A 15610-nucleotide genomic window follows, 5' to 3' on the forward strand; every position below is an offset into this window, starting at 1 on the left:
GATGTGAGCTATATCCTTGAAACGCCAGGATCCCTATACCACCAGTGCTGTGGCACACAGGTCAGAAGATGTGAGCTATACACTCGAAACACCAGGATCCTGGTACAACCGATGCTGTGGCACACAGATCACAAGATGTGAGCTATACCCTTGAAACGTCAGGATCCCTAAACAGCCGGTGCTGTAGCACACAGGTCATCCTTCAGTGTGATGAGTGTTGAAGAAAGAAGGCCAGCTAATTTTAATAATGTTGTGTCCAGGAGGGAGGCGACAAAGGCCTGCACTATGGACCATAAAACGGCCCTAGTTGTATGTGTTAACTCACTCACAGCAGTAACAATGGACCTTATCCCTCTGATCAGTGTAAAGACTGATGTTTAACTTTCTAGGTATATGGAATTGGAAATCTGCAGACTGGGAAACTGAACTGATTTGTCCAGTGACTGCCCAACAAGCAGACCTAGCATAGGAGGAGCTGAGAAAAAGCAAAAAAAGAATATAATACAAGCGGCTCCATCTCTGAACACCGCAGTTCTTATCATGCCCTTCGTAAGCACCACACATTTCTACGTGAAAAAAGACTTCTTTCCCAAGTGGGGTAGTTTTAGGGTACATTATTGCTCCCCCAGCACACACATTTCAGACCTTACTGCACCCTTAAGGTGCATTGCCACATTCCCTCATCCTCCTCTTCCCCCACCTCTTTCTCATGGCTCTTTCTCTCGCTCTCACTTTTGAACTTGGGCTGGCTCTCTTGTTTCTCTTTTGAAGAATATTCCCTTCTTGACATTGGGTTCTTTGTTTAGTCTGCCTGTATCGGTCCGCACTATAATAAATACAATATCTTTGGGAAAGTGGGGTAAAAAAAGAGCAAATGGTGTTCTTTCTACATGAAGGGGCACATGAGGGCCCTGGCGTCATTTGTACGGTCTTGTTCCTCAACAGCCCAGCATTGTCTTTGAAACCCGCAGTTCAAATGATGTTACATATTTTCTAGTAGTTAATTATGTGACATCCTTATTCTCTTCATTCGCTAGATAGACTTTAGTAGTCATGTATGTATGTGCGCTTAAACTGTTTCCCACAGAGGGTGTCTGGGTCCCCTTCCTCTCCTTCACCATGTGAGGGCTGTTTCGATGAGTCACGTGCTTCTTCAGGGTCCTACGTGTCTGCTGCTTCTACATGGAGTGGAGGGACACATTTCAGGTGACTTCCTTCTCTTATAGATCCTGCTAACCTGAATTGTTTCCTTGCAGCCGCACAGCCTGATAGCCAATGTCATTGCCGGCCCCTCTTCGCTGGCAGCCCATGTGGGAAGGGATGCGCCAGTCGCCCGCCATGTTTCTGCTGTGTCTGAAGTGGCCTCTGCTCTCAAGTCTCTCTCTCCGCAGCAGTCTAGTCTTCAGAGACAGAGCGGCTTCCAGGTCCCTGATGTGCTGAACGAACGGTCTCAGCCGCCACCCCCTGGAGGAATGGTGGGATCAAGGTAAGTCAACTAAGTGTATGATGGAAACTTCAGTTTATGATGGTCGGTACTCTCTCCCAAAGTCATCGGGCCCTATGTAGAGTTTGATGCATGCAGGATGCCCAGCAAAATGCTCAGATGTCCTTTCTGCCCTACTTAAAGTCTACAGGGCCTCTAACTTTACGTGAAGCTCTTAGAGAGGGCTCACAACATTAAAACACTGGGCCAACATGAATATTTCGTTGAAGTGTATCGGGCTAGGGGAAGAACTAGTCGCTCGTGTCAAGTAAGTAAGTAAATATTAGTATGAAATCTACGCCTGCTATTTTACTTGTAAAAATTGCCTCATTTCTACTGAATTCCACTAGTTGATGGTGTCATTTAAAGCTGGAATTTGTAGAAGCTACATTTTGTCGCCATGGCCCTAACCTCTAAGAATTCCATGAAGCAGTTTGCCTGGAAGTGGACGTCGCGTGTACTAGATACCTTCTGCAAATGCCGTGCCTGCATTATTGGTTTCTGAAGGATCTGTCCATAATGTGCTCCTGTGTCAAGTGGACTACTAAAGATCCCATCCGTGAGCAGAAGAAAGGGGAGGAGAAATAAGCTTTGCCAAAACCAATAGGACTGACTTGTTACTGAAACCTTGCAACTGAAAAGTTGTAGCTAAAAACGCAAGTCAGCTTTGCTGATGCTTGTACGTAGAGATCCCTCCAATCAAACATTCATTCTTGCTGAAGGAGGCTGAACTGCCGTAAGTGGGAACTAGAGGTCCCCGGGCTCAGCCTTTCTGTAGCAGGCCATCTGGATTAAGACACAAAACCTTTTTCTCTAGCAGGCTGCGGTGCCTTCAGTCATTGCTAGGGGTTCCTGAAATCAGACACACAACCTTTTCTGTAGTAGACTGTACTGTGGTACTTAAGGTCTACAGTCAGAGACACATCTTTTTTGCAATCAGGGTAGTAGTTTAGACTGTTTTCTCACACTAACATTGTTAGCTAATACCAGGTACTTGTAAACCGGCAAGTCATCAGTGGTGAGAAACTGAGAAGGCAGAATCTAGGGTTGTGAGGAAGTGAGATGCAACAACAATATGCACCGCCATTTCTACAAGTAAAATACAATCATAATTTTAAAAAATATATAATATGTTCGAGGCATATGAGCTGCAGATTACACACTTGTGCATAGATCGCCATCTGGTGTTGGGCCCGGATGTTTGCAGTTTGTTTTTCCTCTTGGAAAGTCTTTGGAAGTCACGAGTTCGGTGACTCCTCCTTTACATCGTATTGCGCATGGGCTTCGGCTCCATCCTCAGATTGTTTTTTTCCGCCATCGGGCTCGGATGTGATCTTCGCGCTCCGGTTCCGAACAGCTTCCAGTTTGACGGTCGACGCGCAATCCTCACCCCAAACCGCGGTATTGTTTCGATCGCGATCTCCCACCACTCGACACCCCTTCTCATCGGCACGAACCTTCAGTTCCAGTCGTCGACGGCGGCCTTCGGGCCTCTCCAAGCTTCGGTCCTGGCTAATGGAAAGGACTCCATTTAAAAAGTGCCCTCGATGTGGGTCCAAATTCCCCCACACCGATCTCCACAAGGTATGCAATCTCTGCCTCTTCCCTGAACACGAGGCTCGAGACTGTCCGGCGTGTAAGTCCTTCCGGTCCAAAAAGACTATTCAGGACCGAAGAGCCAGAAGAACTATGGCGCACTCCTCGACGACGATTCTGGACGACATCTTCGGAGAAGGCATCGACGCTCCAGAGCGGTACACCGAAGAGGGCCTCGTTATCGCTTCCGAAGCCGACGACTCAGATGTGGAGGACATCACCCCGGCGCAGAGGGTCGTGAGTACTGACCCCCCCCCCCCCCCCCCGCACCTCTGCCGGCACCGAAAAAGGCTCCGGTCAAACCTTCGCCTCTGGGCCTAGGCAAGACCAAGGACACTGCTTCCAACACCCCACCTTCGGGCCCGGTGAAGAAGCCAAGCAAGCCTTCCGGCGGCTCGGGCTCGAGCCAGCCTATCCCCGGTGCCGATAAACACGCTTCGGCACCGAAAAAGAAGCAGACCCCCCCTGTCGACACCGAGCTCCGCACCGAAGCACTCGGGGTCGAAACCCAGCTCTTCAGCACTGACACCACCTTCGGTGCCGACCAAAGCACACAAGGCCACCGGCACCGCCACTTCGAGGCCGAAATCCATCTCGGCGCGAACGTACCGGCACGGAAAAGCCTAAAAATCCAACGGCCCCGAGCCCTTTGGCGCCGACGGACAGATCAGCCTCACCGGACTTATTTACACTGGATCGCTTGCAGAAAACAATCACCAAGGATCCAAAAACTGGACATTTGACACTTTCTTCCAAAAAGAGACATTTGGAGAAGCCTGCTCCACCTCCGCCTCCAAAGAAGAAGGACTCTGCAACCTCTCCGTTGAGAATACCTTCCCCACCTCCTCCACCTTCTCCACCTCCACCCCCCCCGCCTCCTCCACCCCAACCTCATCGTTCTCCCACCCCTTCTCCACACGATGATGATCACGGGGACCCATATGATGACATAGGGGATGTCCCCCAGGACCTACCGACAGGGGACCCCACTCCTACAGGATCCCCAGACCTTTACCCCTCCAGGCCATCTCCACCAGAAGACTCACTGGGGTTCCACCATCTACTTCAAAGGGCGGCACACTATCACGGGGTAGATTTGCATACCGACCCCGTGGAGGAAGATTTCCTCCTCGACACATTCAACACCACACATAGGTCTACTTCCATATTACCTATGCTTAAAGGAGTGGTAAAGCATGTGCCAGAGGTTTTTAAGGACCCAGTTAGGGCCAGGGTCATTAACCCGCGCATAGAAAAGAAATACAAAGCTGCCCCCACAGATCCCTCTTACATCAGAGGGCCAGCGCCACTAGATTCCCTAGTGGTGTCCACTGCACGCAAAAGGGCAAATTTCCAGGCGTCAGGCGAAGCACCACCACCTGACAAAGAGTCAAAGCTACTGGACGCATCAGGAAAGCGCACTGCATCACAAGCAGCCAATATGTGGCGTATCGCCAATACTCAAGCACTATTGGCCAGATATGACAGGGCACATTATGACGAGTTAGAAAGCATAATGCTCCACCTCCCTAAAAAAAATATAAAGCTAGGGCCAACAAACTAATTCAACAGGGTAAGACTATTACTAACACCTCTATACGCTGTGCCTTAGATGCAGCAGACACAGCTTCCAGGGCCATCAATACCAGCGTCCTCCTCCGCCGCCATGCCTGGCTAAGAATATCAGGGTTTAAACCGGAGGTACAAGCCTTCATCCTTAACCATCCCTTTGACCAGGAACATCTATTTGGCCCATAGGTGGATGAGGCCCTAGAAAAAATGAAGACGGATACGGCGAAGTCCATGGGAGCCTTACAGTCACACCCTCCTAGACGCTCCTTTCGCCGCTCTTCCTTTCGAAGTACATCTAGAGGCTACTCCTCAGACACCGCGTCCACTTCCTACAAATCCCCCACTCAGTCCACCTTCACGAAGGGTTATCAAAGAGGCGGCTTAGGGATAACAATAATAACAAACAACGCCCGCTCTGCCACAACGCCTACCCAATGACTTCCCCCCCCACTCCCCCCAGACCATTCCACTCCGGTCGGGGGCAGACTACAACATTTCCTTCCCGTCTGGGCTACCATCACCTCAGACAAATGGGTGACACAAATAATTCAATCAAGCTACTGCCTAGAACTAATATCTACCCCCCCCCCCCCCAAACATTCCACCCAGGCAGCGCCCAATGTCACAGGAACATTTAATACTCCTAAAGCAGGAGGTAATCTCCCTCCTACAAAAACAGGCAATAGAACCCGTTCCTACCAACCAACAAAACATGGGAGTCTACTCCCTATATTTTCTCATACCAAAAAGGGATGAGACTCTGCGTCCCATCCTAGATCTCCGGCCCCTAAACACCTACATACACTCCGACCATTTTCATATGGTAACGCTTCAGCAGGTACTTCCGCTCCTCTCCCAAAACGACTTTTTGACCACCTTAGATCTAAAAGACGCGTATTTTCACATTCCGGTGCACAAAGCTCACCGCAAATACCTCAGATTTGTAGTGGACGGACAACACTTCCAATTCAAGGTGCTCCCGTTCGGAGTCACAACAGCGCCAAGGGTATTCACCAAGTGCCTAGCAGTGGTAGCAGCACATTTACGAAGACAACACATCCACGTCTTCCCATACTTAGACGACTGGCTGATAAAAGCCGGGTCATACAATCAGTGTGTCCAACACACATCTACCACCATTCAATTACTCCACCAGCTGGGCTTCACAGTAAACTACCAGAAGTCCCATCTCCAACCATCCCACATAAAACAATACCTCGGTGCCACCATAGACACCTCAAGAGCACTAGCCTACCCCAATCCTGCCAGGATTGCAAGCATTCAAGCTCTACGCGCAAAATTCGCACTACAACACTCCCTTCCAGCTCGAGTGTTTATGCAACTAATAGGGATGATGGCCTCTTGCATTTTCATAGTGCCTCACGCAAGACTCCAGATGCGTCCTCTCCAAGAGTGCTTAGCGCGCCAATGGAACCAGGCCTAGGGTCAATTAACAGATCTGGTGTTGGTAGACGGTCGCACCCATCGCTCTCTGCAGTGGTGGAACACCATAAACCTTTCCAAAGGTCGACCGTTCCTGGACCCGGTTCCTCAAATAGTACTGATAATGGACACATCGCTCTCTGGCTGGGAAGCTCATCTACTACATCTCACCACACAGGGCAAGTGGACACCTCAACAAAAGTTACTCCATATCAACCATCTGGAGTTACTAGCAATCTTCTTAGCCCTAAAATCTTTTCAAACTCAAATTTCAGGCAAGGAAGTCCTGAGCCGAACAGACAACATGACAGCCATGTATTATATTAAAAAACAAGGCGGCACACACTCTCCACAGCTCTCTCACCTAGCACAGAGCATATGGAGATACCCCAGAAAATCTTTCTCCGAGCCCAGCATGTCCCAGGAGTCCAAAACACAGTGGCAGATCTGCTCAGCAGGCAGACACAACAGCTCCACGAGTGGGAGCTTCACCCGCAAGTTCATCACCCGTACTTTCAAATGTGGGGGCATCCACAGATAGACCTCTTCGCCACCCACGAAAACGCCAAATGCACAAGCTTCGCCGCCAGATACCCACACCCATTGTCCAAAGGAAATGCGATATGGATGAACTGGTCAGGCAGATTTGCGTACGCTTTTCCGCCTCTCCCACTCATTCCCCTAGTGGTGCGCAAACTACAACAACACTCCCTCACACTAATCCTAGTAGCTCCAACGTGGGCCAGACAACCGTGGTATACCACACTGCTGGAACTATCTGTAGTGCTGCACCAAAAACTACACCTCTCTCCACACCTCTTAACCCAGAACCATGGAGAGATCAGGCACCCGGACCCAGCACAGCTCAACCTTGCGATCTGGCTCCTGAAATCCTAGAATTCGGGTACCTAAATCTTCCCCCTCACTGTATGAACGTCATCAGAGAAGCTAGAAGACCTACCACTAGAGCGTGCTACGCCGCCAAGTGGAAACGTTTTGTTGTTTATTGCCATGACAACACCATCAATCCACTGGACGTGTCCATTCAACACATAATAGGCTACTTACTCCACCTACAAAGGTGCAATCTAGCCTATATGTCCATTCGACTACATCTCGCAGCTATTGCAGCTTACCTACAAAACAGGCAACACCTCTCACTCTTTAGAGTACCTGCCATTAAAGCCTTCATGTAAGGTCTTAAAAGAATAATTCCCCCCAGAGTGCCACCCTCACCTTTGTGGAACTTAAATATCGTTCTCGCAAGGCTAATGGGGCCTCCCTTCGAACCTCTGCATAAATGTGAACTACAATTCTTAACATGGAAAACCGCTTTTCTTGTAGCCATCACTTCCCTTAGAAGGGTCAGTGAGATACAAGCACTTACCATCCAAGAACCTTTTCTCCAGTTGCACCATAATAAGGTTGTTCTCCGTACTAACCCAAAATTCCTCCCTAAAGTCATTTCTCCCTTTCACCTAAACCAAACAGTAGAACTACCAGTATTTTTCTCGCAACCACAGACCGTTGCAGAAAGGGCTCTTCACACACTGGATGTCAAACGAGCCTTACTCTACTACATTCAGAGAACACAACCTTTCCGTAAGACCAAACAACTGTTTGTTTCCCTCTCTCCACCACACAAGGGTAACCCCATCTTGGGGATAGCTAGGTGGATTGTAAAATGCATTCAAATCTGCTACCATAAAGCAAAGCGAACGCTATCCATTCCCCCGAAAGCCCATTCTACGCGAAAAATAGGGGCTTCTATGGCATTCTTAGGGACCATCCCATTAGATGATATCTGCAAAGCAGCTACATGGTCAACACCGCACACTTTCACCAAACACTATTGTGTAGATGTGAAAACTAAGCAACAAGCTAGTGTGGGCCAGGCTGTACTAAAAACGTTATGTTCGAGGCATATGAGCTGCAGATTGTACACTTAGCATAGATCGCCATCTGGTGTTGGGCCCGGATGTTTGCAGTTTGTTTTTGTTCTTTGGACAGTCTTTGGAAGTCACGAGTTCGGTGACTCCTCCTTCGGTCCGTACTGCGCATGGGCTTCGGCTCCATCCTCAGATTGTTTTTTTCCGCCATCGGGCTCGGATGTGATACTTCGTACTCCGGCTTCGAACTTCTACGGTTCCAGCCTCGACGGAAAATCCTCGTTTTCTTTGAGTTTCTTCATCATCATCTTCATCTCTCGAAGCGGCACTTTTCTCCATCCCGTACATCGGCACCGGCCTTCGGGCCCTCCTCGACTCCGGTCCCGGCCGATGGAAAGGACTCTGTTCAAAAAGTGCCCAAAATGTGGGTCTAAATTTCCCCACACCGACCTCCATCAGGTGTGTAACCTTTGCCTCTCTCCAGAACACGAGGCCAGAGACTGCCCCGCCTGTAAGTCTTTTCGATCAAAGAAGACCATCCGGGATCGAAGAGCTCGACGCACCATGGCGCACTCATCGTCCGCAGCTCCACCGGACATCTTCGGAGACGGCGCCGAAGCTTTGGGGCAACTACACACCGAGCAGGAGGAAGACGTCGTCAGCGCTTCCGAGGCCGACGACTCCGACGTGGAGGACATCACACCGGCGCAGCGGGTCGTGAGTACTGTACCCCCTCCCACCCCCGCGCCCAAAACCAAAGAGACTCGGGTTACACCCTCGCCTGCTGGCCTGGGTAAAACCAAGACCAAAGCTTCTATCACCCCACCTTCGGGCCCGGTGTCGAAGCCTCCAAAGTCTCACGGCAGCTCGGGCTCGAGCCAGCCGACACCTGGTGCCGAAAAACAGCATCCGGCACCGAAGAAAGTAATACCCAGCTCGACCCCGAAGCCACCGGTGCCGAAGCCTGGACTCTCGGTGCCGACCAAACACAAACTCAAATCCGTCGGTACCGACGCTCCGGCGCCGAAAACTCCTTCGACGCCGAAAAAAACGGAGGCCCCAAAAAAGCATGGCGCACAGAAACCATCGAAGCCCTCTGTTCCGAAATCATCGGTGCCAGCGGACGATTCGGCGCCACTGGCTCTGTTCACACCAGACCCTTTGCAAAAGACTCTGTCTAAAGATCCAAAGACTGGGCTATTGACTTTAATTATCAAGAAAAGACGCCTTGATACTCCGGCTCCTCCTCCACCACCCAAACGGAAGGACTCTGCTACTTCTCCCCTCAGAGTGCCCTCCCCACTACCTCCTCCTCTGCCTCCTCCACCTCCTCCACCCCCTCCCACTCCCAGGTCTCCGCCACCTTTAGCTCATTACTCTCCGACCCCGTCCCCAGATCCGGACGACGGGGACCCGGATTATGACCCGGCGGACGCCCCCATGGACCCCACTCCACCGGGGACCCCAGACCCATGGGAAGACTACCAAAACCCTGACATACCAGATATGCCTCAGGACGACCTATACCCATCCAGGCTGTCTCCTCCAGAGGACTCCTTAGGGTTTCATCATCTAGTGCAGAGAGCAGCACACTACCATGGGGTGGACATGCACAGCGAACCAGTGGAAGACGACTTCCTACTGGACACATTTGACATACAGGACAAATCCACATCTATTTTGCCCATGCTTAAGGGTGTCACCAAGCATGCTGCAGAGGTGTTCAAAGACCCTGTCAGGGCCAGGGTACTGAACCCTAGAATAGAGAAAAAGTACAAGGCGGCACCCACAGACCCTGCATACATTAAGGGCCCTGCTCCCTTAGATTCCCTAGTTGTCTCCACAGCTAGAAAACGGGCTAACTCCCAGTCCTCAGGAGAAGCCCCTCCGCCAGACAAGGAATCGAAACTTCTAGACGCGTCTGGCAAACGCACCGCCTCCCAAGCTGCGAACATGTGGCGCATTGCAAATACACAAGCGCTACTTGCACGCTATGACAGAGCACACTACGACGAACTTGAGGCTCTTATGCAGCACCTTCCCGAAAAACACAAGCGCAGGGCTCATGAACTGATACAGGAGGGTAAACTAAGTACAAACACCTCCATTAAGTGTGCCCTCGATGCAGCCGACACTGCTTCTAGAGCCATAAATACCAGTGTCCTGCTTCGTCGCCATGCCTGGCTCAGGATCTGAGGGTTCAAGCCTGAAGTCCAGGCGTCCATACTCAATCACCCTTTTGACCAACAAACTCTCTTTGGGCCAAAGGTAGACGAAGCGTTGGAAAAGATGAAAAAGGACACAGACACAGCAAAGTCTATGGGGGCACTCCAAACACAAGCCTCTAAACGTTCCTTTCGACGCTCATCCTTTCGTGGCACAGGCAGAGGCTTCTCCACCGATAGCGCCTCTACCTCCTACAAGTCCCCTCCTCAAAATACCTTTTCAAAGGGCAACCAAAGGGGTGGTTAGAGAGAAAACAACAATAAGGGTAGGGGCAAAACTAACACCACCCGTTCTGCCAACCCACACGCACAATGACTTCCCTCCGCTCCCCCCAGACCATCCCACTCCGGTCGGGGGCAGACTACAAAACTTTATCCACGCATGGGAATCCATAACATCGGACAAATGGGTGACCCAAATTATTCGGTCAGGGTACTGTCTCGAGTTAACATCCACCCCACCCAATATCCCACCAAGGCACCGTCCAATGTCTCAAGAACATTCCACACTGCTCAAACAGGAGGTACTCTCCCTCCTTCAAAAACACGCTATAGAGCAGGTTCCCGTCAATCAGCAAAATCTAGGGGTCTACTCCCTATATTTCTTAATACCGAAAAAAGACGGGACCCTCAGGCCCATTCTGGACCTCCGGCCTCTAAATGCCTACATACATTCCAACCATTTCCACATGGTCACCCTACAACAAGTCCTCCCACTCCTCTGTCAGGGAGATTTTCTTACTACCTTGGATCTGAAAGACGCATACTTTCACATTCCAATACACCCCTCTCACAGGAAGTACCTCAGGTTCGTGGTGGACGGGCAGCATTACCAATTCACGGTTCTCCCCTTCGGGGTTACCACCGCACCACGTGTGTTTACCAAATGCCTAGCGGTAGTGGCAGCACACCTCAGACGTCAACATATTCACGTCTTCCCTTACTTAGACGACTGGCTGATAAAAGCCACGTCCTACCACCAATGTGTGCAACATACAAACAGCACCATCCAACTGCTCCACCAGCTAGGCTTCACGTGAACTACCAAAAGTCCCACCTCATACCATCTCACACAAAGCAATATCTCGGGGCCACTATAGACACCTCCAAGGGTATTGCTTATCCAAACTCAGCCAGAATCACAAGTATTCAAGCCTTACGCAAAACATTCCTTCCTCAACACTCTCTTCAGCAAGAGTATTTATGAAGCTCATAGGAATGATGGCGTCTTGCATTTTCATAGTGCCCCATGCAAGACTCCACATGCGTCCACTTCAAGAGTGCCTAGCACAACAGTGGAACCAGGCCCAGGGTCAGCTGACGGATCTGGTGTTGGTGGACGGCCGCACACATCACTCTCTGCAGTGGTGGAACACCACAAACCTCTCCAAAGGGCGGCCGTTCCTGGACCCGGTTCCTCAGGTGATTCTAACAGCGGACGCATCGCTCTCCGGCTGGGGAGCGCACCTCCTACACCTCACAATGCAAGGTCTATGGACGCCACAACAAAAATCGCTCCACATCAACCATCTGGAGCTCTTGGCGATCTTTCTAGCCCTAAAATCCTTCCAAAACCAGATTTTGGGCAAAGCAGTCCTCATTTGCACAGACAACATGACTGCAATGTATTATATCCAAAAACAGGGGGGGACACACTCTCCCCAGCTCTCCCGCTTAGCCCAGAGCATATGGAGATGGGCAATTCCCCAAAACATCTTTCTCCTAGCACAGCACGTTCCAGGCGTACAAAACACCATGGCAGATCTGCTCAGCAGACAAACGCAACAACTACACGAATGGGAACTGCATACACAAGTTCTTCACCCATTCTTCCAACAGTGGGGGCATCCTCAGATAGACCTCTTCGCCACCCACGAAAACAAAAAATGCCCAAGCTTCGCCGCCAGATACCCACACCCATTGTCCAAGGGCAATGCGATATGGATGAACTGGTCAGGCAGATTTGCATACGCCTTTCCACCTCTCCCACTAATTCCATTAGTGGTAAGGAAGCTACAACAACACTCCCTCACACTCATTCTAGTAGCTCCAACGTGGGCCAGGCAGCCGTGGTACACCACACTACTACAACTATCAGTGGTACCACATCAAAAAGTGCACCTATCCCCATGCCTCCTAACCCAGAACCATGGAGAAATCAGACACCCGGACCCAGCTCAGCTCAACCTTGCGATCTGGCTCCTGAAATCTTAGAATTTGGATACCTTAACCTTCCCCCTGATTGCATGAACATCATCATGGAAGCCAGACGTCCTACCACTAGAGCATGCTATGCCGCAAAGTGGAAAAGATCCGTAATTTACTGCCGTAACAATACAATCAACCCTTTAGATGCATCCATACAGCACATCATATGCTATCTGCTCCATCTTCACAGGTGTAACCTGGCATATTCATCCATACGCCTACACCTAGCAGCGATTGCTGCTTATCTACAAAACAGACAGCATTTATCACTGTTCAGAGTGCCCGCTATTAAAGCCTTTATGGAAGGCCTTAAACGAGTAATTCCTCCCAGGGCACCACCTTCCCCTGTATGGAATCTAAATCTAGTTCTTACACGGCTAATGGGTCCGCCCTTCGAACCAATGCATAAATGTGAGCTACAGTTTCTCACCTGGAAAACAGCTTTTCTCGTAGCTATCACTTCCCTTAGAAGGGTTGGTGAAATACAAGCGTTCACTATACAGGAACCCTTCCTACAAATACATCACAGCAAGGTCATACTTCGTACAAATCCGAAGTTTCTGCCCAAGGTCATTTCCCCCTTCCATCTCAATCAATCGGTGGAATTACCTGTCTTTTTCTCGCAACCTCAATCTGTTGCAGAAAGGGCCTTACACACTTGATGTTAAGAGGGCTTTGCTGTACTACATTCAAAGAACGCAACCTTTCAGGAAGACTAAACAATTGTTTGTTTCCTTCTCTCCACCACATAAAGGCAACCCCATCTCTAAATCAGGGATAGCTAGGTGGATTGTAAAGTGCATACAAATTTGCTATCAAAAGGCAAAAAGAACATTATCTGTTCCACCTAAAGCCCACTCTACTAGAAAGTTAGGGGCTTCTATGGCTTTTCTAGGGAACATACCCTTAGATGACATCTGCAAAGCAGCCACATGGTCAACACCGCACACCTTCACAAAACATTACTGTGTAGATGTGCATTCCAAGCAGCAAGCTAGTGTGGGCCAGGCTGTACTAAAGACACTTTTTCAAACCACTGCAACGGATACCGGTGGTCGCCGCTAAGGTTGGGTACTGCTATATAATCTATGCTAAGTGTACAATCTGCAGCTCATATGCCTCGAACGGAATATGCTACTTACCAGTATGCATCTGTTCTTGGCATGTAGAGCTGCAGAGTTGTACACGCCCACCCGCCTCCCCGGCTACCTGTATCCGTTCCAGTCCATCTTATTTAGATACAACACACATGGGTTTCTCACTGTTATTACTACGCTCCATCATTTCCCTGTTGGCGAAAAACAATCTGAGGATGGAGCCGAAGCCCATGCGCAGTACGGACCGAAGGAGGAGTCACCGAACTCGTGACTTCCAAAGACTGTCCAAAGAACAAAAACAAACTGCAAACATCCGGGCCCAACACCAGATGGCGATCTATGCTAAGTGTACAACTCTGCAGCTCTACATGCCAAGAACAGATGCATACTGGTAAGTAGCATATTCCTTCAAACCACTGCAACAGATACCGGTGGTCGCCGCTAATGGTGGGTACTGCTATATAATCTATGCACAAGTGAGTAATCTGCAGCTCATATGCCTCGAACGGAATATGCTACCCACCCGCATCCCCGGCTACCTTTATCTGTTCCAGTTTATCTTAGTTAGATAGCACACACATGGGCATCTTCACTGTTACTACTACGCTCCATCTTTCCCTGCTGGCGAAAAACAATCTGAGGATGGAGCCGAAGCCCATGCGCAATACGAACCAAAGGAGGAGTCACCGACCTCGTGACTTCCAAAGACTTTCCAAGAGGAAAAACAAACTGCAAACATCCGGGCCCAACACCAGATGGCGATCTATGCACAAGTGTGTAGATCTGCAGCTCTACATGCCAAGAACAGATGCATACTGGTAAGTAGCATATTCCTTTTCTTTTGCCAGCTGTAGAACTCATCCAATCAAAACACTGTCCTTGGAGCAACCAGAGGTCTTTCTGTAGCAGGCTGAAGGACCCTAGGTCATTGCCAGTAGCCTCTGGACTTGTATAAATTGGAAGTCCTACAGGTGGTCACCGCTGCCACGCCAACATCAGTATCCCTGAGAATTACGACTAGAATAAATGCCCTTCAAGGTCTATCCTCCGTTGAAAGAAAAGCTTTTTTTTTTCAACCAGCCGGATCGCAGAGGCTGTGGCATCAAAATAAATGAGCAGAGTCACTTTTGCTGAATAAACATGCCAATGCTGGGTTGAGATGATAATTCTTATGATGATGATTTTAAATGAGTTCCTATATGTTTTGGAAGATCTTGCCCGTCTGTTCCAAGCTAATACTCAGCACTTGTATCTGGACACCAGCAAAGCTGAAATGGAGTGAAAGTGAGAGATCAAAAAAGGGGGCGCATGTAGGAACAGCAGCATGCCATCAGTGTTGCCAGATTTGGCTACTTCCCGCACAGAGAGGTGACCCAATTTATGTAGGGAAAAAACTCTCTTGTGGGTTGGCTGAATTTTGGCTTTCATTGGCCCTGTGTGTGTGTGAAGTTTGTGGATGCCGTCCTGCCCCTACTCCTAGTATGCTTAGGCAGTGCTCTGCTCAGCCGCTGGTCCCAGCCGTAGCAGGGCCAGCAATCATTTCTTGCACAAGAGTGCTTCCTTGACAGCCATGCTTCGTGCGGTTAACCGGTTGACCTGCCCCCAGGGTGATTTGCCCAGTGTGGTCAGAGAGGGCTTGTTATGCTCTTTTCTACTGCGACAGCCCTAGCGAAAAGTTTCGTATTGTAAAAAACCTTCTCAATACACCTTCTCCTCCCACCTCGCCGCCAAGACATGGAACACCCTCCCACTGAGCCTACGACAGACCCAAGACCTGCTGACCTTCAGTAGGATGCTCAAGACCTGGCTGTTCGATCAGTAGCGCCCCCCCCCAGCGTCTTGAGACCCTCGCGGGTATGTAGTGCGCTTTACAAATGACTGATTGATTGATTGATTGAGAGTGAGTAGTAGAGAGAGTAGTAGAGAGAAGTAGAGAGTGAGTAGTAGAGAGTGAGTAGTAGAGAGTGAGTAGTAGAGAGAGTAGTAGAGAGTAATAGAGAGTGAGTAGTAGAGAGTAGTAGACTGAGTAGTAGAGAAACTAGCAGAGAGTGAGTAGTAGAGTAGTAGAGAGTAATTAGTGTAATTATATAATTGGCA

The 15610-nt window shown here is 49.7% G+C and overlaps 1 protein-coding gene across 4 annotated transcripts in view; it reads left to right on the plus strand.

Annotated features, from left to right (window-relative positions):
• Window positions 1-15610, plus strand: part of ATG9A (autophagy related 9A) — a 396601-nt gene that overhangs the window by 248140 nt on the left and 132851 nt on the right. For all 4 annotated transcript variants that reach the window (XR_014980113.1, XR_014980114.1, XM_085650154.1 and 1 more), the window contains exon 12: window positions 1257-1486. Coding sequence is in view for 2 of the 4 variants with exons in the window: in XM_085650154.1 (XP_085506280.1) it covers window positions 1257-1486 (230 nt within the window). In the remaining 2 variants the exon portion in view is untranslated. The remainder of the gene's footprint in view (window positions 1-1256; window positions 1487-15610) is intronic.

The sequence above is a fragment of the Triturus cristatus genome, chromosome 3_2, assembly GCF_964204655.1.
Source record: "Triturus cristatus chromosome 3_2, aTriCri1.1, whole genome shotgun sequence".
NCBI lineage: Eukaryota > Metazoa > Chordata > Amphibia > Caudata > Salamandridae > Triturus > Triturus cristatus.